General features: G+C 40.9%; 3 protein-coding genes across 7 annotated transcripts in view; 1 reads left to right on the forward strand and 2 right to left on the reverse strand.

Annotated features, from left to right (window-relative positions):
• The window catches only part of plekhg5b (pleckstrin homology domain containing, family G (with RhoGef domain) member 5b), a 61,385-nt gene extending 49,011 nt beyond the window's left edge, over positions 1–12,374 (reverse strand). For 2 of the 4 annotated variants that reach the window (XM_029436674.1, XM_029436675.1), the window contains exon 1: positions 12,267–12,374. In XM_029436674.1, the coding sequence (XP_029292534.1) occupies positions 12,267–12,348 (82 nt within the window). In that variant the 5' untranslated portion in view covers positions 12,349–12,374. Of the gene's footprint in view, positions 1–4,585; positions 4,602–12,266 lie in introns of those variants that run through there. The other 2 variants (XM_029436679.1, XM_029436680.1) reach the window with 2 other exon arrangements.
• A 3,457-nt stretch (positions 12,375–15,831) lies between these two features.
• On the reverse strand, positions 15,832–22,709 carry nol9 (nucleolar protein 9). Its single transcript, XM_029436699.1, is given in 15 exon segments — positions 15,832–16,328; positions 16,448–16,581; positions 17,313–17,487; positions 18,364–18,478; positions 18,646–18,674; positions 18,676–18,899; positions 18,999–19,166; positions 19,619–19,716; positions 19,982–20,078; positions 20,301–20,436; positions 20,610–20,738; positions 20,817–20,818; positions 20,910–21,120; positions 21,205–21,729; positions 22,286–22,709. Coding segments are annotated over 14 exon segments (2,103 nt in total). The 5' UTR covers positions 21,670–21,729; positions 22,286–22,709; the 3' UTR covers positions 15,832–16,208.
• Positions 22,695–24,397, forward strand: part of zbtb48 (zinc finger and BTB domain containing 48) — a 6,496-nt gene continuing 4,793 nt past the window's right edge. The window contains exons 1-2 of one of the 2 annotated variants that reach the window (XM_029436683.1): positions 22,695–22,854; positions 23,808–24,397. The exon at positions 23,808–24,397 is cut by the window's right edge and continues 120 nt beyond it. In XM_029436683.1, coding sequence (XP_029292543.1) covers positions 22,842–22,854; positions 23,808–24,397 — 603 coding nt within the window. In that variant the 5' untranslated portion in view covers positions 22,695–22,841. The remainder of the gene's footprint in view (positions 22,855–23,807) is intronic. The other variant, XM_029436684.1, reaches the window with a different exon arrangement.

Below are 24,397 nucleotides of genomic sequence, written 5' to 3' on the forward strand. Positions count from 1 at the left end.
AACGTGCATATTTCGGCGAGGAGAGGCCGAACAGAGCACACGTTTTTATGAGGAATGTTAAGTATGCTTCACCCTGCCTTCTATTTGGTGAGATCTCATCGTGGCACATGACGTGAGGGGGTGAACTTATTCTATTGTTGGCTCAGGCTTCCACTTCTCTCCTCATTTTCATGTTTTTTTTTTAGGAGCATCTCCACTCTGTTTGTAAGGCAACATGCACCTCCTTGCCAGGAGATCATTATGAAAAGACTCCTGACAGACGAACACAGATGGCAGGCAGGCTGGATGGCATACGGACTGGGAAAGCTGGCAAAGCGACAGGCCATATCAGCACATGCCGTGGGAGCAGACGCATACAAAACATGAAATATGGCACGAGTAGACAAGAAGTGAAGCAAGGACGTCTACTTAATAGATGGACAGATCAATAATACGAGTGTAACTTGTTAAGAAATTGTTGTGTAAAAGATTAAAGCCTTAAAAATCCCCAAAAAATATTTCAAGATTACCAAATTAATTTCTTTATTTTTACAAAGAATATTTAAATATAGCAAGTAAGAATATATATAGGAAGATATACACTATTGTTAAACTGTAGTACATACACCTGTGTCTAGTTCTACAGATGACTTGCAGCATGTTTGGGGGAATTTAAATAGTTTCAATTAAAGGTGAAACAATGAATTAGTAATAAGCGATTAGTGTTAAATGATAAGATTGATGCCACTCGTATCTTTCTAATCTAACTCTAAAGACAGCGAGGCTGTGAGACAGGGACGCAGACAGCAGGTGGGGAGACAGGTGGTTTGTTACGTCCATTGTGACAAACATGAAGAAAGAAATTCATGGCAGAACACAAAAGTTTGTCGTTAATTATTTCTAGCTTTTTGGTACAGTTCATCTGCCTTTACTTTACAAACAAAAAATAAATACTTGATACTTAAAAAAAAGTCTGCGTTCAGAGCCGGTGAATAACAAGCCAAAGCTCTACCACTAACACCCGCAGTGTTCCTCTGCAGGTGAACGAGCCTGTGGTTCCAGCGAGCAGACGTTAAAACACAAGCAGGTTGCAGCTGTTTTTAATGCTGAGGGTTCAGTGGCAGTGGGGGGGGGGAGGACACAGCCCTCCTGCTCAATGTTGTTTTACCCCCACAGCGGTTAAATCACACACATGTGCATCACACACTCTCCTACCCCCCCCCCCCCCTCCCTATCTTCCTCCCTCCTCCCACCCACATCTGAGCAAACCAAAAGGCCCCCATGTATATAACCGAAAGCCACAGAACAACAAGTGTAAACTGTTCCAGAGAGGCGTGGAGGAGCAGTCCGACACTTTACAATTAACAAAACGAAGGAAAAAACTAATTATATATTTGATTTATTCTGCCGACTCATTCTGAAATGATTCAGTGTCGATGAAAACAACGCAGCTTTCTCGAGTCTCTCCGTGCATATCTGCCGTCTACACGATGCTTACATCAATACCCTGTCCCCATATTAAACAGGGGTCATGAGGGGATTACTGCATATCTTACATTTTTAAGGGCATTAATGTCAGAGAATACAGTAATCGGTCAAGTGCCGGCTGATTATTATATAACGGCGTGGCCTTTTGTGGCAGACTGTTCTTTTTATGGGCTTTATTGGTGCTGAATTCTGAGAAAAATAGAAGCATGTCCTGCAGTTACTGGAACCCGTGGCTGAGTTTGACCCGAGGAATGCCAGTGTGTGCTCGGACACCGGAGGTCTCACCAAACAACCTGAAGAAATGACCGTCCAGTCTCCTGCTTTAACTCTACATCTACAATGCTTTACCTATATAATGTGCTCTTTGTCTCATGTTCATACTTATTCAAATGCATGTATTGCCAGAAAAATGTATTCTAGGGCTTCAACTAACAATTATTTTAATTATTGAATCGTCTAAGGATTTTCCTCTTGATCTATAATCTATATATCTATACAATCTCAACTATATATCCTCCATTCACGTTATTCCTAGCCCAAAGATACATGTGTGAATTATGGGCTATGTCAATTAAGGTGTGACACGCTGTCTTCCCATATGATATATTTCCCAATAAGCTGTAGTACCTGTAGTAGCATATCGCTGACCCTATACGCTGTCGAGCCCATCATTCAGACAATATATCATCGTTCTGTCTGAACAACAGTCCAAAACCCAAAAAGTATTCAGTAAACTATCATACGAAACAGAAAAGCAGCAGAACTTCTTATTCGAGAACCTGGAACCGGTAAATGTTTCATATTAATTCTTGATGCACTAATTGATTATTAGTTTCAGCTTGAAAATCATCCACTTTCTTTTTATTTTATACTTTTGTTGTTTAATAATTTAAGAAATGTTGACCTGCACGTTTAACTGTCGATACTGTTCCAGATACCTGAGACTAAATGTGTTGTGCAGCACACTGTGATCAGTAAGTTGTAACACACATGTGTAAATGATAAACTAATACTATTGTTGAAATTGCACCTTTTTTCTCTTAAGAAATTTCAGGTTGTTTTGTAAAAAGATACGATTTGAACATTTTCAGAATGTACTTGTACTTTTTTGCACTAAAACGAAGGAAGAATTTAGGAGTTGTGGTTATTTATAGGTTATTATGCTGTGATCTTACTGGTCCGGCCCACTTGAGATCAAACTGTGCTGCATGTGGCCCCTGAACTAAAATGAGTTTGACACCCCTGATCTAAGCGTTGTTGTTCCTGCTTCACAAGGAAACAATCACACATTTGAAATGTGTACCTGCAGCACTGAAGTTCTGTTACAGTTCTTTGGTGTCACAAGACACCAGGGAAAGCAGTGACTCTTATAATGAGGAAGCTTTCTGAGGACTGATTCTGTTGTGTGTTGGAGAAGGAAAAGTATCTGTCAGCTCCAAGGTTGAGTGCTTCAACAGAGTTGGGATATGTTTTTAGTGTAGAAGCTCGGGGCTTAATTACAGAGATGGTGAAAAGGTAAGGATCAAAGCCTCCGTGTTCCCTCTGTGGCATTCCTCTTTACGGTCTCTGCCAAACAGGTCTGCCTCAGCAGGCACCGTCCTTAAGCTGACCAGAAAGTATCCGGATTTCCAAGAGGCTGGCTGGCAGAGAGGAGAGGATGAAGTACATTCCTTCCCAGCCCTGTGTTATCACTTCCTCTCCATTAATAGCATAAATCGGGCGGCACAGCGGAAAGCAAGTGCCCATGTGCCACGTCCAAAAAAAAAAAAAAAAAAAGCACTGAGAGGAGACAGGGAAGCATTTCAGTTCAGCTATGCACTTCTTCGGTGGTAAATATTTCATCAGTGGAGCTGGTCTCATCCGCTCTTTCCCTCTCTCCTCTCTCATGTGAGGCCGTCTTCATGCCAGGTCGCCTGAGTGCTTTCAACGGAAGAACAGAGCAATGGAAAAAAAAAAAAAAAACCTTTCCATGATGGTGCTTAAATCCTTAGCTCAAAAGTGCAAGTGAACCAGAGCGTCTGTGTGCAAAAAAAAGTGACGTATAACAATGTGAAGTAATGTCTGATCCATGTCGCACATACAGAATCCTGTTAGATATAAGGAGGAGACTTAGAGCAGCAGAAGGTTTCTATTTATTTGTTCCAGTATGCTGAATATTAATGTTATGAATAGAGATTTCCGACATGATATCAGAAGTAAAACTGAACCATGTTTATATCTCTTAACGCTTTGCCGACCATGAAAATAAGACTAATGCTGACATGCTGATGTTTAGCAGGAAGTTTAACGGGTTAGCATGCTAACATTAGCTAATTAGCACTAAACACAAGGTACCACACAGGCTGATGGGAATATCATGAACCAGAAGTACTGGACGAAGATGATGAGGATCACCAAAGTTATTACAATTTATTCTGAGGACAACATGAATTTATTTACCAAATGTTATCCAATCTAATAGTCCAGACATTTCACTACAACACAAAAATGTCAACCACAAGGTGGCACTAGAGGAAAGGTCAGGTGATCACCACAGTCGATGGTCCTCTAGGGACCATGAATGTCTGTACACACAGCAGGATAATACACACAATAGTTATAGTGCTCGAGTCATGTATTAAACTTAATGTCCAAATGTCATGCTGTACATCCAATCACCTAAGAGTGATATTTACAAATCGAGGCAAAAATAACTGCATGTAATTAAAAGCATAGTACATTACTTCTCTGAGGGTATACAAACTATTCTTCATCACAGAAACATTGATCAAGGAAATTGGGAAAAATGTAATTCCAGCGTGACATACATTGGTGGACTGTAGACTGATATAAAGAGAAAGGTGCGCAGCAAATATGTGTACCAAATTATAGTTAAATGTATTTACTAATAGAATTTACCCTTTGCCATTTATTGTTTCCCAAACAGCCTTTAAAATTAAAATCAGTGGCATCTAGAGCTTTGCAAATAATCAACAAATAAAATGGATAGACAAACGCAAACCAATCCACTGCCTCCTGTTTCATTGTGAGAGCACACACACACACAGACAGACAGACACACACACACAGGCACACACAGATACACACACAGACACACGCACACACACCCCCAGCTTACCACACAGATCATGGATGACGTCCAGCGATGAGGACCAGGAGTAGCGCTCTATCCCCACTTGAGTGAGAGAAGGTGGCAGAGCCTCCAGCTCATACGCTCCACGCTTCTTCCAGTACATGAACATTATGAGTTCTTCAACCAGCGATATGCTAATTAATATATGATCCAACAGTTTAAATGATTACCCTAAAACTGAACTCATCCAACGAGCCCTCGACCCCCTCTGCCCCCCATAATCTAAACTTCTGCAAACAATCAATACACCCTTCTCATCAACCATCTTTATAATGTCAAACTTTCCAGACCAACTCAACTTTAAACTCTGCCAACATGTTCGCGATCATCGCCACCTGCCCCGTTACCTCATCCAGCTATAAGCCACTAAACACTTTGCTTTGAACCTTCTGTCCAAGTCTTCTGTCCAATCCATTACACCTCCAGGTGACCATGTTATTGACTCTAAACCTGGAATAACCTCTCGTGCTGCCATCCAGGATTAACCAGGCAGGTTTTAAGTCTGTGGGAGGCCACACTTCTTTCTAATACCCGTCTCTTCACATCTCCCTGTTGATTCTGTAGATCTAGAAATCCACTGAAAGTCACACACCGAATGCTGCCAAGCACCAAATGTTCTTCTAATCCATTTAAAAGAGCTATTTCCTGCCTAAATTACAGACGTCCAATTGCTAAAGGGTGTTGCAAACTCATCTCCAGCAGCAAGTAAAATGTCCTCTGCCGTTGCCTTCCCTGAGCCTCGACCTTATCCATGGCAAAGTTTCTCAAACTGTACAAAACTTGAGTGTGAGGCAAGCTGCTCATGTTAAAGTCCTGTGTAGGATCTCCTGGCAATAGGGGGGCTTTCTGCCCACGCCATCAGACAAGTGTTGTATTCATGCAGAGGTGAGTTGCATGCTGGGACGGGCAATCTGGTCCAATGGCTTTTGGACTGGGTGACACAAAGATCTCTTTTAAACCTCCTCCTACATCCAGAGCAGACTTTCTTTATGTTTTGAGCAAACTGTAAAAGGCCGACATTTTTCTGCATTAATTAGTGCCCGCGCCCTTTATGTCTCCTGCAAGATTTATTCCTTTTTTATGAATGCACCAGCTCTGTGGCGACTGGGCTCAGTTATTTCTGTGGAGGTACAATGCACACGTCGGCCTCTTGGAGATGAGAAACACCAAACGACCAAAAAGGAGTCCCGTTATAAAGACTCTTATCGGAGACAAAGCGTTTCCACTTCTCTCATATCTTTGAAAAGGGGGTTAAAACAACACGCAGTTATATCTCAAGTCGAGGCATAATATTTTCTCCGCCGTTGCCTCAACGCTCATGCACTACTATTATGCATCTAAAATGGGAGAAGAAATACTGTGAGAATGTGCTGCACCGGCCGGGGGAAGGGAGGGACGTTGTCACACACACAACGACCCACATGTCCAATTTTGGGATGAGAAATTAGAGGGTAGGATGGGAGCCGGTTTGCTGCTCAGCTCTGGGCTTTGCAGACATATGGTAATAATCTGAAGCAGCTTTGAACACGCGGCTTCCCTTTTAATGAAGAGAGCAGTCGTGCAGCATGAGAACTGGGCTGCAAACACAAGGGCCAATTTCCACCTACTGCAGAAACAAAGAGGGAAGCAGAGGCGGTATTAGACAGCCTCGCTTTCATCCTCTTCCATCAGATCACCTTTTAATGAAAAGGAAGGCCAGAAAGTACCTGCCTCCCATTACGCCACTGACGTTCAAATGCTTTTTGATCTGATAGCACACAAAAAGAAATGTTTATCTTATGATGGACTCTTTATAATGAAAGCGCCAATTCATATCTGGCAGCTGTGTGCTAGCCTGTATGTTGTTAGTATTATTATGTCACAGAAAGGCTCCAGGACTTAAAAAGGAATAATATACGCCGAAGAGATGGATACCGCTCTCATTTCTGTCCTTTAAATATGAAGCTACAGCCACGATTAGCTTAGCTTAGCATAAAGACAGGAAGTGAGGGAAACAGTAGAATCAAACATGCCATCAAACTCTTGGCAAGAAAGTGAATGAGCATATTTCCCCAAAATATCAGAGACTCTTTCAATACAGCAGAGGTTTGCCAGCAAACGCATGTAAAAACATTTCAAACACGGAGCATTACCATAACAAACACTAAAGTTGGCTCAACTACCTTTCATTTTGTATTAGCACGAGGCAAAAATAGCACGCAGTGAGCCCCGCCTGAATGAACTTGCCTCTCGATAGAGTCACACTGAAGTATTAATGGTGCGTTGAGAAACGAGCATGTGAGCGGGTGCAGTACGACAAGACTGTAAATGAGCCTGTTGGAGTGTGTGTGCGCTGCGGGGGGAAAAAAGTGTGCAAGTGTTGACAGAAGGAGTGCAGTTGAAGGCTTGTGCGTGCCCATGTGGAGGAGGTTCGGGGTTATATTTAGCAAGGTGGCCCATCAATCGGTCCGAGGTTAACCCTTCACCGGCGAAATATAAGACATGGGGAAGAGTTATCTGCGCGAAAGAGAAAAGGCAAAAGATCAATATCAGTTTAATCAAAGAGACACTCTTCCAGCCAGACTGTCTGCATCTCTAGCTCAGATGCAGAGAGTAATAAGTACAGCCTGTGCCTGGTTATTTATTCATCTCCCAAACTCCCATCGTGCTGCTCGCTACAAGAGGAGTCCACAGCCATGCAAGCCGCTCTGCCAGGCTGTAGGCTACTTTGCTTGGAGATGAATGCTAATGTTAGCATGCAAACATTCCCACGATTAATATGCTTACGTGCTGAAGTTTAGCAGGTTGATTGATCGAGAGGAAATTAATCTGTTCTATTTTGATAATCCTGTATTAATTTAAGAAATTAGGTCAAACTGCTCCAATGGGACCATTTGTTTGAGTTGGCATTTGAAGATTTAGGAAATTCTTAGTGTGAAGAAAATGTGATTTTGACAGTTTATAGACCTATAAATATTCTGCTGTGCACGTCTTATATAGTGAAACTAATTGCTAGTTGCAGCCACGGTATAATAGCTAATACAATATATACACATCTGTATAGTTTTATGGTTTTGTGTTGTAAGTATGCTGGGATTTGCTAAACTGAGCATAACATGATTTGCATTAGTTTCTGCAGGTAGCTGGGAATGTTCAAATGTTGAGCAGATGATGGCGGTAGCTAAAAGTTAACGGATCGAAAAAAGGCAAAAACAGGTGGATTTTTTTTTACCATATTCAATAAATCAGTATATGTGTCTTAATATCATCAGATACCTGCTGCAGGAACAGGGTGCGCAGGACCTTCCCCACCAAGTGAATCACTACGAGGCATCGTGTAATTTAACTATCCGTCCTTAAACCAGCCGGGACAAACAGCCACTCTTCCAACTTGTTGATATGAATAATCCCATAATTGAAACAATCTGGTTGAAATTGCAGTGGGGGGGGCTGCCGTTGAGAAGCCAATAACAGAGTCAAGAGGAATCAAAAACACTTATTCCCTAAAAGTACAGTTATTGTCATGTGGATGGCTGCAATACGCATAAACAGCCATTTAGCCAGAGTGGAGGTTATGAGCGCAGCAGGACACGTTCAGAGATAAACATTTGCCGTTATGTTTTTAAGAAGTTAAAGAAGGTGAATGTGACCTTAGTACAGCCCCTCTAATGATGTGCTGTACAGCGTCACCAATCACCAGTCTGTATTAGGTCAGGCTGATTCTGTATGCAAATTAAATGAGCATGCAAAGCAGAGTCCAACGGTTTCTTCCCTGTTTGAATAGGACGAGGACAGAGAATAATATCCCTCATGTAAAAAATAAAAAAGGTAGTAAAATTTGAAATTTGTACCCAAAAATGAGAATAACAACTAAACAAAGTGCTGCAAACGAGGGGAATAAAAGCCTCGGCTTCTCTTCACTATCAGCCGTTTCCAAGAGTCCCGGGAGTCCTTTGTGAGCGAGAGAAGGAATGATGGGAAAAAAACACGTAAGAGAGCGAAGGGGGAAAAGTGGCCTCCAGCTGTGAGCACGTTTATGACTTCATCTGTGACTAAAAACTGCAAAACAGACACTGTGGTGACGAGTAGAAGACGGCAACACCTGCTATAGCTGTGCATTGTGATATTCACCTGTGCTTAGTGAGCCAAAGCTGCATTAAAGGACTGGTTATTGCACTTGACTATAGCCTGACAAATATACTGTATTCATGTACCAAGACAAAAACTTATGCATTTGCTGGTGTTGGTGAATTTAAAAAGGAATGGACTGAATTTTGGTCGAAGATTAAAATGTTCTGTCTTAAAGGGACAGTTTGCAGGATCTGGCAGATGTTCCTAAAACAAAAGACATAATGGATAATAGATAAATATCAGTCCTATTTTACTCTCCAGTATAGTACTAGATACTCATAGCGCAACATACTCTCAGAATACAGACAGCATTGAGAGAGCAGGAGCAATTTAAAAACAACTATATCTCAGAATAGGCAATAGAACAGCAGAGTTAAAAAAACACAAGGGTTCAATATTCCCATTTTTCTTTTTCCAAAGGCACATACTGTGTATGGCGTGTCAGGTGGTTGTACATGAAATGAAAAGGTCACATGACCTAGTGAAATCCACAAAGAGGAAGTAGAGTACAGAAATGAGGAGATGCAAGGAAGGAAATTATCTGTCAGACACAAGGAATAGGATCAGAAAGTCACTGCGTCAGTGCTTGATTTGTTTTCCCATTAGTCTGTAAATCATTCAACCAGAGAAAAAGCTGCATTGCGAGGTAGGAGCGGTATTTACAGCGGTGCAACCTGCAGTCTCTGAGAGGACAGTCAAAATGACCACAGTGCCTGCCGTGTTAGCTGCATCCAACGCAGTGCAGGGCCTTCATAAAAACAAGGCTGTGGAGTATTCTTTTTTTTTTTTATGAGTTGCAACATTGCTCATGAAGCTGGGATAATTATTCCTGTGCAGATGGAGAGAAGGAGAGAAAAACAAAAAGCAGAGCAGAAACTGTGACCCAGGGCGCCATCAGGAAAAGGCAGAAATGCAAAGAGTGGAAAAGAGAAAGGAAATTACTGTCGGGGGGGGAAAAAAGTGGAACAATGGAGAGACAGTCTGAAAAAGGAAGTTTGAACTGTAACAAGCCACGAGCCAGGCGAAATCACTAACACACACACACACACGCGCACGCACACACACACACACACCGTGGCCTATGAACCTAGATGACACCAGTCTAGTCATGCTCGAATATTGAAGTAGAAAGACTAAACACTCCACATGTTCCCTCAGAGCTGTGCAGATGTTCCCATTTCCTTTTCTTTTTCCCGAAGCACTTTTTGGGCAAATCAGCTGATCATTGGATGTGATGAAACACATCAGAGCAGCTACTAAAAAGGACTTTGTGGTGATTGTTTTCTTAACTGATGTACTAAAATGAACCTCATCTTTAATGCCAACATCAACCAGAAGTTCTTGGAGTGCAAAGGAAAAAAAAACACTGACAATTGCAAGCAAACACTGATCACGTGACATGATTGAAAGCAGTTACTAAACGGACCTTGTGGTGAGACGGTTTTATCAAATGCTGTAAACTGAAAGCCAAACATGTATGAGAAGTCCTCAGCACGAAAGAAACAAGGGACAATTAAACTCCCACAGTCATGCAATAGGATCAAAAGCTCCAGAAACTAATAACTAAATAGACGTTGTGAGGAGATCGTGCACACGGACAAGTCTGAATATCTACAACTCCAAGCAAACTTAATCTGCTTATGAAGATCACGTGACATGATCGAAAGCTCCAGAGAAGCTACTAAATAGACCTTACGATGACTTTTGTTTGTCGAGTGAAGTAGGACTGGACAAGTTGAATTTTAAATAAAAATGTTGCGAGAACTACCTGTTGAGGAAGATCATGTGATCTGATTAAAAGCTCCTACTGCTTCCAGGGTCAAGGACAAATGTTGACCCTCAGCTTTTAAAGCCATCATGGGAAAGAACTTCTTCAAGCGCTAAGAAGCGTCTACAATTCCATGTCGGCAGGGAAAACTCATGCAACACGATCAAAAGCTCCAGAAGCTGCTAACTAAATGGACGTTGTGAGGAGATCGTTTGAAATGCTGTTCAAGAATGAACACGGACAAGGAATCCTTCAAGTGTGACGAAAAAATGGAAATCTGAATATCTACAACTCCAAGCAAACTTAATCTGCTTGTGAAGATCACGTGACACGATCGAAAGCTCCAGAGAAGCTACTAAATGGACCTTACGATGACTTTTGTTTGTCGAGTGAAATAGGACTGCTTGCTTGATTTTCTCTTGGCAAACTACCTGTTGAGGAAGATCATGTGATCTGATTAAAAGCTCCAGAACAGCTGACTAAATGGGGCTTTCAGCGAGTCCTTTTGTCTCAACTACTGCTTCCAGGGTCAAGGACAAATGTTGACCCTCAGCTTTTAAAGCCATCATGGGAAAGAAATTCTTCAAGCGTCTACAATTCAATGTCGGCAGGGAAAACTCATGTGATGTGATCGAAAGCTCCAGAACAGCCACCGAACGTGGATGAGATTAACCTGCACCAATAGACGACAACAATAATATTTCAACACAAACATCAGCAGGCATCGAATGACCGAAATAAAAGTGTTGGGATCTGAACTACACTAACCAAACCACATTCATGAAATCCTTAATTTAAGCTCCATGTAGCATTTCTAATGATGACCGATGCTTTTACATCCTAATAGTTCATCAAAAGAGTAAGAGCTGAGGGTTCTAGTCTGTGTTTTTGTTTTTCGGTGGTGGACAGAGACCAGACAAGACATCTGGTCCCAGATTAGACCCGTGTGTTTAAGACAGGCTTAAGACTCCGGTGGCCTGGAACATTGAAGGTTTCCAGACTCAACCAATTAAGGCTGCTAAACTTTAACTCCATGCTTACTTCACTTACTGTATGAACCCGTGCCAGTAATGCACACATCACACATGTAAAGCCTGCTAGAGAGAGCTGGAAACGTCACCTTGATGGGGTTAAATGTGAAAGAGATTAGTGGACTACGAGAATATTAATCTGCAACAATCATGATCGTTTTTTACTTGTTTATGTCTTTTTTTTATTTGATTAGTTCGTCTCCTATTATTGTGAACTCATTCTCTTTCAGTTTTGGGACAAAACAAACCATTTACACATGCCTACTGGGGGAAATAATTGTTAGTTGCAGTCTGAGGAAAGTCTAAATATTAAAACGTTCACTTTGATGTGAATTATGAGCTGGGGAAAAAAAAAAAGAGGAGAGCACAGATGGCAGGCCTGGGAGGAAAAATACAATAAATGGTGTTGGTTAGAGAATCACAAGATGTAATATCTGTCATCTGAGCTGTTCCAAGACCCTTCATCATGAGGGGAACTACAGATCAGAGTGTACTGTCCTCTTCTGACTAAAATACCCCTGCCTCCAGCTGGGATAATTGCTCAGGTCACTTGCCAAATCCAGCCATTAACTTTGATGAGTGGGATGGCATTAAACAAAGATCTGCTGCCTGAGGATCAAAGTAATTCCCCTTCCTATCTAACTTCTTAAAGATCAACTCGAGTGACTTTACAAAATGTGTTTCTTACAGAACAAAGCATTCAGGTGACTCATTTTTTAAGATGCTGGGGTGATCAAAAACATGAGTGTATACTTACTGATTCGTAATCTGAGACCAAGCCAGCTCCTTGGTGGCGATTTGTGCAGAACTGAATTCATGATCCACTTGTTTGGCACCATCTATGCATGCAGTCCTTGAGAAAAAAAAAAAGAAAAGTCCCCTGCAACAACACCAAGCTCCTCGCAGGTCTGTCTGTGGCTGTGATGCAGGCTCAACGCTAATCACCCAGTGATGTTTAATTGGCAATATTAGTTTATCTATGGCATTCTCACTTCTGAGGTCGCCCTTGTCTTAAAACGCCTGTTAAGATCTGTGATCGGTGGCGAGCACACAAAAGCTGCAACTCACATCGCTGTGAATGCACAGTGGCTAAATGGCATCCACGAAAAGTTAACACAGATCTAACAACCACTGAGGTAAAGCTGCAAGTTTGAGTCCGCGCTGAGCTGTAAATAACCTGTTGCTGCTGACTGCACACATGAGGGGAGAAAAAAATCTCCTCGACGTCCGATTGTATGTTGCTCTGTAGGAGCAGGAATGGGATTTCGAAAAGAAAAAAAACACTTCTTCAGGGAATTAAAGAAGCAAATCCATGGATGGACTTCCTTGTATCGACTTTACACAACGTGCTGTTGAAGTTGAACACATTTTGTCCGCTGCTTCGTCTCGCCGCCCTCTCTGTTCAACCATCGGCTCTCCATTCATTCAGACAACCTGGACCCACAAAAGACTCGATGCAGTTTCTCTCTCGCAGAGCGGCCGCTAGAGGCGCCAGAGAGACACCAACAACACATCCGCTCAGCAGCGCACAAACCAGGGTCCATTCAGTTTCTGACGGATTTTATCCAGAGAACATCCAGATGTCTGTCAACCAAATTAATTAAAAATGGTCAAAAAAGAGAAAAGATATGAGCCGAAATTACCATAATTATTAAGTGATGGAAAGTAACTATGTGTATTTTCTTAATAACTCAAGAGGTTTGAGGTACTTGTACTTTACTTTCATATTTCCATTGTTTACTACTTTAATTGATAACGTTAGTTACTTTGCAGATTCATATCAACAATAATAATAATAATAATAATAATCAAGAAATACATTAGTAGGCTATTTATTATTATATAAGACACAACTATATTGAAGTTACACAGCAGATAAAGTATAAAGTAATTAAAATGAGCCCCACATTTACCAGCTGCACACACTAATGCATCAATAAATAGCCTATATAATAAAAAAATATGATATACATTATTCTGAAATTAGTAGCCTACTTTTAGTACTTTAAGTTCATGTTCATGCTAATACTTTGTATTTTTACTTAAGTAACATTTTGGACTTTTACTTAACTTAACTTTTAACTGACAATCGTTGTTTAGCTGTAGCTAGCTAGCTAGTTTAAGCTAATGCTAATGCTAAAATTATGTGAGTTGGTTCAAAACTGTCTCCAGATAATGTTTTAGGGTTTTTATCTGATCTGTTTAAAAAAAAATAGAATTAATAACTATATGTACATCACAGCTACATGGCTACACAGAGGCTTAAGTGAAGTGATATAAATCAAAAACTGTTTTATATCATGGTTACTAATATCAATACCAACAGACATTCAGGGCCTTTACATGGCTTCTACTTTATTGCCTGATCTGTCAGTTGTTTTTGTGTGGTTTCAAAGAATCACACTGGATCATGAAACAGTCCGGGGAGTGTCTCTACTCGTGTATTTTTGAACTGAACAGAGGGATTTGAGCGGTTATAATGGCACACTGCCTCTGCATTGTTACTTCACTCAGCACAATTGTGTTTGCTGGCAACAGATGCACTGTTTGTTTGGGAGCGAGGACGTAACACAAGAGTGGCACAGATGATCTGATACACAAGGTTTATTGTTGAAATAGAGCTACACAACCAAGATTTCTGCATGATTGTGTCTGTTGGCAGGTGTCCTTACTTTTCTAGGCATTTGATTTGGTATGTTTGCTTTCAGAAAAAAAATAATCAAAATAGTTAATTTTTTATCAATCAGTTAATCGACTAATCCAGTTTTTGAATAGTAGGACTAACAGATTATGATTTATTTGATTTACATACATGCTTTCTCTTTCCAATTTTGATGTCAGATAACAACAGGTAAGTTTAACTAACTACTAAATACATGGCAGCAGCATCAAATAAATCCAAAGAGTGAAATAACTACATATATCTCTCTAAAATCCTGGGTTTTTTTTACTTGCCTGTTATAAAATAAATCCTTTAAATTTATATTAAATGCATGGGTGTATTATTTCTGCTTATTCATGTTCATGTCGACCGTGTCACTTCTGCAGTGGGATTTATTTTTGGTTTGCATGAGGTCTATGGGAAAACATCTGACCTGACAAAGCCAAAACAATGACTCTGCCAAAATGTAGCTGTGTTGTGTTTCTGTGCTCCCACCCTCAATAAAGAGGCGGGGAACAGCGAACAAAGACAAGCGAGGGGGCAGACAGCGAGGGGATGTTAAAACAGCCCACTTAACAAATTAGCAATTCTTCGCTGTGTGAATGGATGTTTACAACAGAGTACTTCTTCCTTTCTCAGTCAGATCATTCAAAAGGTTGGTCTACATACAGTTCTCATTCAGATGAGGTTTTTAAATTTCTTTAATTAGTCTTGACTTGATTTAAAAAAGCATTATGAAACAAGTTATTCATTATTATATGCCAGTGTCTCTTGACAGTTTGAATTACTGCCATTACAAGTGTTTTTATCTGCTGTTGTTCAGAGCAAAATGTCAACATACATTTGCTGCCACCTTGAGGTCCAAAAGTTAGCACCAAGAAACACATTTCTTTTTAAAATTGTTATCTTTTATTCCACATAGGACTACATAATAAACGGTAAACATGTTGCATTTACAAAAATGTCCCACAAGTGCAAGAACACTTTTGTGTCCCTTTTACACAACACCAAACGTACAGCAGTTAGTCAAGAGTCATTTCTGTAAAACCTTTCACTGGCATTAAATCACAATACTGACAACATGGGCTTCAGATTCACATAAAATGTCATGTCATTAAAAAGGTTCAATGTGTAATTCTGAGCCACTTGTTCCAAAGAAATATGGGGCAGTAGTATTTCACCTCTAAACTGGGTCCATGCAATCTCTAATGTTCATATTGATTGTAGTAGTTTGGTATATTTATTGTATTCTTTATATTGTGTATTGTCTCATCGTCCCAGTGGAGGGCAGACGGGCATTAGTCTCACCATCTCCTCTAGAGGAGAGGCTAATGTCAGTAGATGTCCATGCAACACAATACACACGTCAACACTGTTACCTCTTCACATTATTGATGTTAGTTCATTGTTTGAATGATTTAAATTTAAATTCTGGCATGTTTTACACATTGAACCTTAACTCAAACTGCTTCGCCCCGTTCTTTACTTTAATGTTGGACATAAGCAGCAGAAACAACATCAAGTGACCAAACTACAGGGACTATACCGCATGCTGTGATAAAGTGGTTAACAGACCATTGCCTGGTTTACGACGATATGAGCGAGAGAGAAAATTAACAATGGTGTAGAAACAGCACTTGAAATCAAGAAAACCACAAAGTCCGAGCAAAAGGTGTTTTTTGTTTAATATCTGGCAGGTTTTTGTATTTATTTGCTGCTTTGGAATGCCAACTACACAAAGAAGAGACATCAATCAGGAGCTTTAAGTACAAAGTGTGATATTATTGTGCATGTGACAGAAAACACAGAAACTCCTTCACAGTGCCATCCTACGTATAGTAGGAGGTTGTAAGTCCAGCCACGTGTAAGCAGCCATCTCCTCCTGCAGAGTCTGTGGCTGCTCTGTCTTCCGAATCTTGAAGTAAAAAAAAAAAAAATATTGTCCAGCTGAACCTCAATTCTGTACATTCAAAGGCCAATCCTTATAGGTTGGGCGTGAGACACCAGTCAGGAAGCGTAAAGAGCAATAAACCGATGTCATTGCATTCCCATTTGACTGGGTCTCGTCAGTCCCTTGAAGACTCGCAGCTTTCCTGCACCAGTGATATCAAAACTGTAGTCTGTGGTGATATAGGGCATCTCTCCTTCAAAGCCAGCCTGAAACAGAGACAAAAAGGTACCATAAGTCTGGATAAAAGCACATTTTTATTATATCTTATACGCCAAAGTGAGGCAAATAATGAGGTGTATTGTGTTATGAAAGACAGTCCTCTGACCTGTGTTGTGATGATACAGGAAGGCAATGATATCGCTCCCAAGAGAAGACAGTTGACCTTACGAAGGATGGAGGGATCTACAGGCGTCAGCAAGAAGTACAGACCTCGCGCCGTGTCGATTCCTCGAAGCACACCTGGAACACATTAGCATGTAAAAGCACTGCATTTTAACATTTCACTTCAACCATCAAGAACCATCACGTTAACCACTTAATGTTCAGGGTCTCTCGAGACCCTTTAAACATACTTTACATTGTTTTATCACCTCAATACTTCATGACTTCTAAATTCATGTTTAGAAGTCATGAAGAGAACTGATGTCCACTGTAGAAAATGTTTGGATTATTGTTATTGGAGATTTATAACCGTTTGTTCGTCAGGTCTTAAGTGATTTAGACCCAAACATTACATTTATCATGCAAAGCCTATATAAACATATAGAAAATAACCATTTGCTTATTTGGTGTGTTAACAACGCTTTATGGTCATGTATGTATTACGTTGTTTTTGGCAAAAATAAAATACGCTTTGGTGAAATATTTTGGCAGGAACATAGATTTATGTCATTGTGACTGTAAAATGTGTTAATAGCAGACAAAGAGGTTATTGTAGACTGACGAGCATCTTTTGAACACAACTTGCTCTTATATTTACGATGGTTATATAAACTTGTATGACTTTATGAATAAAATACTTCGTAATAAGTCAGTTTGGACGACAAACCGTTGGTTTCTTGGATTCTGAAAGCTGAAGACTATAACATTTCTAAAAAGTATAGCGTGCATATCTTCTATAAATAGACCATCTTCCATCGCAACCTTTTGTAACTACACCATAGGGGAGGAACCGGTACTGGGTCACTCACCGAAGCCCACGCACGGGCAGATGGGAGCCTGAGACAGCAGCACTGGGCCTCCCTTGCTTGTCACTTTCTCTCCCAGGCAGCAGAGTCCCACCAGACTGGCATTGGCAGCATAAAACATGTGAGTGGGCACAACCTCGCAATGGATCACACCTAAAGCCACTGCTGTGTGGGGCACCTGTGGGCCAGAGGGAGAATGGTTAGACACTCGTTAACGTTCTGTCTTTAATTTGTACACAAACTGAAATGTGAAAGTGGTTTTAGAGAGAGTTACATGGAGCAGGAGCGAGTAACATGTCCAGGTGCTGGTTGTTGAATATTTGGAAAGAGCTTTGCATAAACTAGCTAAACGTTCCCTGCTTCTAGTATTTAAGCGCAGCTAAATGCGTGCTAGCTACAGACATGAGAGACATCCTCCATCTTCTCATCCAAACCTCTACAAGTAAAATTACACAAACTTTTTCTTTAAATGCCGGAACCAGCAGATACAGAATGTGCGATTCGTCATCACTTGTTGTTGTTAACTTCTTCCTCTTTCCTCCTGTTTATACTTGCAACTTCAAATTTAAATTGGGGGGGGAGATTAGAATGATAATTAAATGGGAGGAGATCACATAAACTGTGCCACAACTCCCAGAGCCCTAGAGGTATTATAACCCGACCATCAATCCTTTTAATAGCCATGTAGCACATGTAATTAACGCATATATATGATAAACACATTTAAACTCTGTTCAGTCCAGTCATGAATGATGAAAAGCACAATTACAATGAAGCTCAGCATTTGTTACACAACATGCTTCTTTAGTGCCACCCATAGGGAAATGCTGCCACATTGTAACGCTTCTGCAAAGTGTTGCACACTTGTGGGTTTATTAAAGTAAAAACAAGTGAACACATAAGAAATGTCAACAAATATTCAATATATGTTTCATTTTTTCGCAGGTGTGAGAGGCCTTAATCTTGTATATTTGTCTCGAGGTACAAATAAAAAAGAAAAAGAAAACCTGCGACTCCCGTCAAGGATAACTGCAGCATCATGACTCTCACGCACCTGGTACGGCGTAAGGCAGTGTAGAGGTCTAATTGGTCCGGGGTCCGGAGACTGCAGCTGACTCAGGTAGGCCAGCAGTGACAGCTCTCTGTGCTCATTAGTGCGCTGGTGCTTCCTGTCAAATACAATGCACCCACAGAAAGTATAATTAAAGTGGTCAAAATTCAAGGTTAATGTTTTGTCATTCTGCAACAGTTTAAGTCGCTTTAAGGTGAATATATCTTTTATTCTATTTTACTTTTACACGTTGGTACCAACACAGGCTGATAGTGATGCACTTACGCTGTTCCTTGGCGCCCCACTCCTTGAAACTTCTGATTGCACAATGACGTGAGTGTAACTTTTGGGGGGAGTGTGGCTCTCCGTGAACTCGGCCAGAGCGGTCTGTGCAGGTGGGTGTGTCTGGTGGCCGTGTGCCGTCCTCAGAAACTCCGGAGTGAGGGCGGGACACTGGGTGACACCACTGTGACCCAGCTGGACGATATGCGAGACGGGGAAGAAGCGGATCATGTCCACTAGCATCTGAAATCCAAATCCTGAGGAGAAGCCCCACACAAGCACACGATCAGACACCGTTTACAGCGAGTATATTTAAAGTTCTCCATACTTTGTAGCGGAGCGTAACCTGAGCTGACCTTTGACCCAGCCCATGGTGTTGATTATGACGGGGGTCTCTCTGCTCTGGGAGCGTCTACGCCACAGGGACTTCAGTGACTCCAGGTAACGTTCTAAATCCGTCTCGCATGACGTATGACCAAAGTAGATCATGTGCTCTGGTGTGTACTGATGAGTGAAAGGAGGACCTAAAAGATAAATCGACATTAATCTACTAATCCCATTTTATACAAATAGTACAGGAATAACACGTGGGGGAAAATATAAATACTGTTCATATAAATAAAGGAATAGTTCAACATTTTGGGAAAAAACACCTTTTTGTTTTTGTCGCGATGAGAAGATCGAAACCACTCATGTCTGTACGGAAATGATGAAGCTACAGCACATAACCCCATAAAAAGTTACGTTTTCCTTTTTACATTTCGTCTTTTGTACAAAATCAAACAAACAACATACTAATAAGTGAGCGTTATAGGTGTTGGTCGGCAGATTGTGTTAGTTGGACAGAGCAAAAGATATTTCCCCTTGTTTTTCCTGCAAGAAAGCAAATAAGCGTAATCCCCTGAAATGTTGAACTGTTCCTTTAGCACTTAATACTCTTATTAATGCGTACTAAAAGGATGACGATCAAACTTACCCAGAAGTGGTTCACTGACAGTCGACAGAGAAAGGCAACCAGCGGGAGTGAACTCCGTTTGACCCAGGTCACCTTCCAAGTAATCTACACTAGCAGTGCTACAGACACACACACACACACACACACATTCTCATTTAGTGTCCGAAAAACCATCATACTGACAACTTCGATGTGCACTGTAATGACTTCTATAGGACTGCTGTGTCATTGGATGCAGAACATTGTAATTGTAGAGCACAACACACAGGGATCATAACAATATGCAATACTAGATCATGTTAAAAGGGATGAACTATGAATAGAAATCTAGCATATATCATGAGTATATATTTAATATATATATATATACGGATGACAACTTACTGGTTTAGTAAGGTATTGACGAGGGTGCGGATGAACGTTGACTTTCCCACATTCTTGGTACCACATACGAGGATGACTGCACAACCATCCATGTCCCCTGTGAACGACAGACGTGATCAAAGTTGGTGTCTTTACACTCATCTTCCCCATGTGTTAGTTTCTTTATATAGCGCTTTATAAACTATAATTGTCCATAATTACAGTACTATAGTCATTGTACTTAGTTACTTTCTAACACGGGAGAACAGCGAGGCCTTTAATTACATAAGGATAGTGAGAAAAGAACATTTACGTAACAAAAGGTCCAATAGGAGCTCACCTCTGCAGGCGCTGACCACCATGTTGAGAGCATCTCTGTAGGTCTTTGACATTTTCAGGCCATCGATGGCTTTGACGAGGGGAATCATCCCCATACCGTTGAGTGGAGTGTCAAGAACGGCTGACATTAGTTCACTCTACAAACAAAGTGGGGAGGAAAAGCTTCGGTTAGACATGTGCGAGACTGACCTATAGGAACTCTGCCATTACTCTCATCATCTCCTGATTCCAGCTCTATTCCAAATTCAGTGCAGTTTAATTCATTGTGAATACTGACGGTAACTTAAAGTACAAATGTCGGTCAACTCACCATCGTGGGGCTGAACAATTCACTTAGATCCGAGAAGCTCGACAGAAACCGTGTCAGAGGCGTCTCCATGGGCTCCAGCAGGATAATGGAGGAGTTCGATGTAATAGTTTTTAGCAACTTCTTCCGTGACTGCTGCAAAACGCACATTCAAAAGGGGGTTTAAGGACAGAGAAATACTGTCCATAGTACAATCTTTTCCTAACACACAGCTCTGTATTGTGTCACCAAATAACAACTCCTAACCTCAAATGTGCAAAAGAACACCCCCCCTCTCTTAACAAAGCAGGTGAGCTGCTTTACCTGATGTCAGATACTTTTGGAGGATGGGGGAAGCCTCCGTTTTGTCATCTCTGGTGTGATCAGAGCTTTCCAGTGCTCTAATGGTCAGTGGACAATGTGACGCTGGGGAGAACAGTGGATACGACTGCTGGCCTTCTTCAATGGTGAACCCCATCACTTCTACCCGACCGTATAGACAGGTCAGAAAGCACTTCCCACGGAAACACAGGGTCTGCGGGAGAGTAAATGTAATGCTCAAGTCAAACAATGCGTCTTAATTGTTACCAGATCTTTACCAAAATAGCCGTAATCATACCTGATCCTTCTGCATGACAAGTACTGCATGGTTTTGTCGATCATTTCTCTCTGCACAGTAATGGAGAGACTCTCCCTCCAGCCTAACTGGGATTACATCTTTCACCTCACCGGAGGTCTCCACACCGTTCCCATGAATGGACTGGGAATACTCCTTCCAGTCCAGTGAGTCATTTGACTCGTTGTCCATTTTAAAGGCTGAGATTCCATTAGCCTGAGTAGGAGGTCTCTGACATCCAGACTGAGGGGTTTTTGTCTTGGAGTCAGAGACAGGCTTTGCCTTATTCTTTAATCTCTTGACGGTGGGCTTTTTCTTCATAGTAGCCTGGTGTTCCACCGCCATCCGGGCCATGACAGGACTCGAGTTGAGCTCTGAGGAACTGATGGGAGGCCGGCACCGTTTGCCCCTCACATCCTTCCACTTCTGAGATTTAGCATGGCCCTTAACCTGTTTATTCACCTTCATGATTCAGTGATCAACAATTATTCATGTGGGATCAGATTAAAAAACAAAAAAGGGGGGAGCCTGCAAAGAGAGAGACAAGATAATTAGCATCTGAACAGACAGGTGTCAGCACATTAGCTTCAGGAACAAACAATGGCAGTACTCAGATCTTGTAAAAGTAGCAATGCAAGTGAAATTAAGGTCATGAATTGAAAATATACTTTATGTGTGTGTAATGATGATGTATATTATTATGTAACGAGCCAATGTGTTAATTCTTTAATGTGTCACATCAATACTAGAATACCTTTTTTTTTTTATTACATAATTTTGAAAACCATGTTAGCCATAACTAGCTTGATTGTGCAGCAATTCGATAGCAGTTGAAAGCTAAGCTAACCATGATAAGATGTAAACGAGCATAATTCTTATAATGTACGTTAATTTCTCAACATGTGAGGCTGACTAATAAATAAATAAATAAATACATTCATACATACACTACAAAGAAGAACTCGCTGTCAGACAACAATACATTTTAACGGGCTAACGTTGGCTACATATCACAGCCCTAAAATAACTGACAGCTATGCTAACGACTATCTTATATTTTTGCATTCAGGTTGAGAAAACTTACCCCCCAATTGTGAAAAAAACAACGCAGAAATGTAGGGATGATCCTTAATGGTTTTACCAAGTAGATAGCATTAATAATAGGTTAAAGTGAAGCCAAGGAACTAGCCAACTGTTACTGCAGCAGTGCTAACAGACTAGCTGACATGTGTGAGCCACAAACAGACGTCGCGTCTAGATGGTCGACTATGGTTTAACCCGGAGTTATAATATTTACGGTTAAATTCCTAAACAAAACGATTACACTTTATTTAGATTATGCAAAAACATAACAATTAACAAAAAGCAATGTAGCCACGGCTAACACTTATATGCTATTGTATTGTAACTGTTGTGAATGTTTAATAATGGACAACAAGCACTTTTCCCGGAGTTCGGTCGCATAAACATCGTCACATCCTTTTCCTTTTACAGTTTTAGGGGCCTACAAGAAACGAAAACAAGGTGCATGTAGCGGCTTTGCTACCTTTGCAACCTATTTACAGAAGACCCAGAAGCGGGTGCAGCATCTCAACAATATTAGAGATAAATAATCGGTTTTCATCGATACTGCAGAGGTGATGCAGCTGTCGGGTGCGTACCATACTAAGGGAGCGTCTTAAAATATGTGCTAGGAAATAAACGTCGAGCTGCGTAGGTAGCTAGGGGTTTGCAATAATTTTATTTTAAGCAGCATCGACAACAGAAATATGATTATGACAGAAAAATATAATAGAACAACTTCTATTTAATATTAAATATATGTTATGCAGCTACCACTGAAATAAATGCAGTTAGCTTAATTTGTAAGAAGTAGGATAACTTAACATGATACATCCTAAATATTCAACACTTTTTTTTCTTCAGGTGTGCTATGATTAATGTTGTGCTATTTTAAATCAACTCTTTATAAGTACTTGTATTTGCAGCCTCATAACTGACATGATCAGAAATCAACCTGCTTAAGCTTTTGGCATTATGTGTTTTTTTGGATTTACACCTCACATCAGTTCTGGGAGGATACAAATACATCAACAGAGATAAGCAGACATAACATACAGCTATTATGTATAGACGAGTAGATGAAAAATAAATACATTTACAATTATTTGAAGACTTCTCCTTGGGCTCTTGGAAATTATGATTTTTCATTTTTTTCTGACATTTTCTAAACGAAGCGATAAATTGATTATCTGCAGAGTAACTAATGATACAAAATGTTTTGTTGATTGCAGCCCTAATCTGAACTTTTATTGTAAAGTGTGTATTGAAGTGACTTTGTTTACATCCAGTATAATGTCCCTGTTACCTGTGCAATTATTAAACAGTGCAATACTCAAATCACTTACTGTATTACAAGCAATAATCTTGTTTTCAGCCTTAATATTATCATACTGCTGTATATATGGTAGTATACATATTTTTACATATTTATTGTTGCTATATATTGTAGTACAATGTGCACATTTTTACATCTCTAAACAACTGCTACGAAATACAATCCCCCCAGAATAAAAAAAGTATTTCTGATTCTGTGTCTCTTGCAGCAGCAGACTACAGTGAAACCACAGGGATGCCTGCAGTAGAGAGCAACCATGCACAGCGTGTGCTGTCCTCCCTGAACCAGCAGAGGGCAGTGGGGAGGTTTTGTGATGCAGTGTTGAATGTGGGAGGCGGGGTGGTTTACTTGGCCCATCGCAGCATCCTTGCCTGTTTCAGTGAAATGTTCCAACAGTCCAACACGCCCACTGCAACGTGCATGGAGTTCTCCCTGCAGGAGTGCCCCAAAGACGGCCTGGAGCTGCTCCTGAACTTTGTCTACACCGGAGAGCTGAAGTTGGATCCGGACAACCTGGAGAAGGTGCAGCATGCAGCAGCCAGCCTGTGTGTACCAGAAGCTCTCACACTCTGTCAGCAGTTCAAGGAAACCTCTGCTGATCCTGTGCCTTTCAAGCGTAAAAGAGGCAGACCCAGAAAGTCCACATCAGATACAAAGCCTCATTGTTCAGTCAAAGAAGAGAACTTGCTTACAATCACAAAGGATGAGTCCAGCTTTGATACTGCTACAACTGCTTTTAGCATGACAGCTGGCGCCACTACCACCACCACCACCCGCTCTGGTCGGGTAGTGAAGGGC

This window comes from Cottoperca gobio, chromosome 7, assembly GCF_900634415.1.
Source record: "Cottoperca gobio chromosome 7, fCotGob3.1, whole genome shotgun sequence".
Taxonomy (NCBI): Eukaryota; Metazoa; Chordata; class Actinopteri; order Perciformes; family Bovichtidae; genus Cottoperca; species Cottoperca gobio.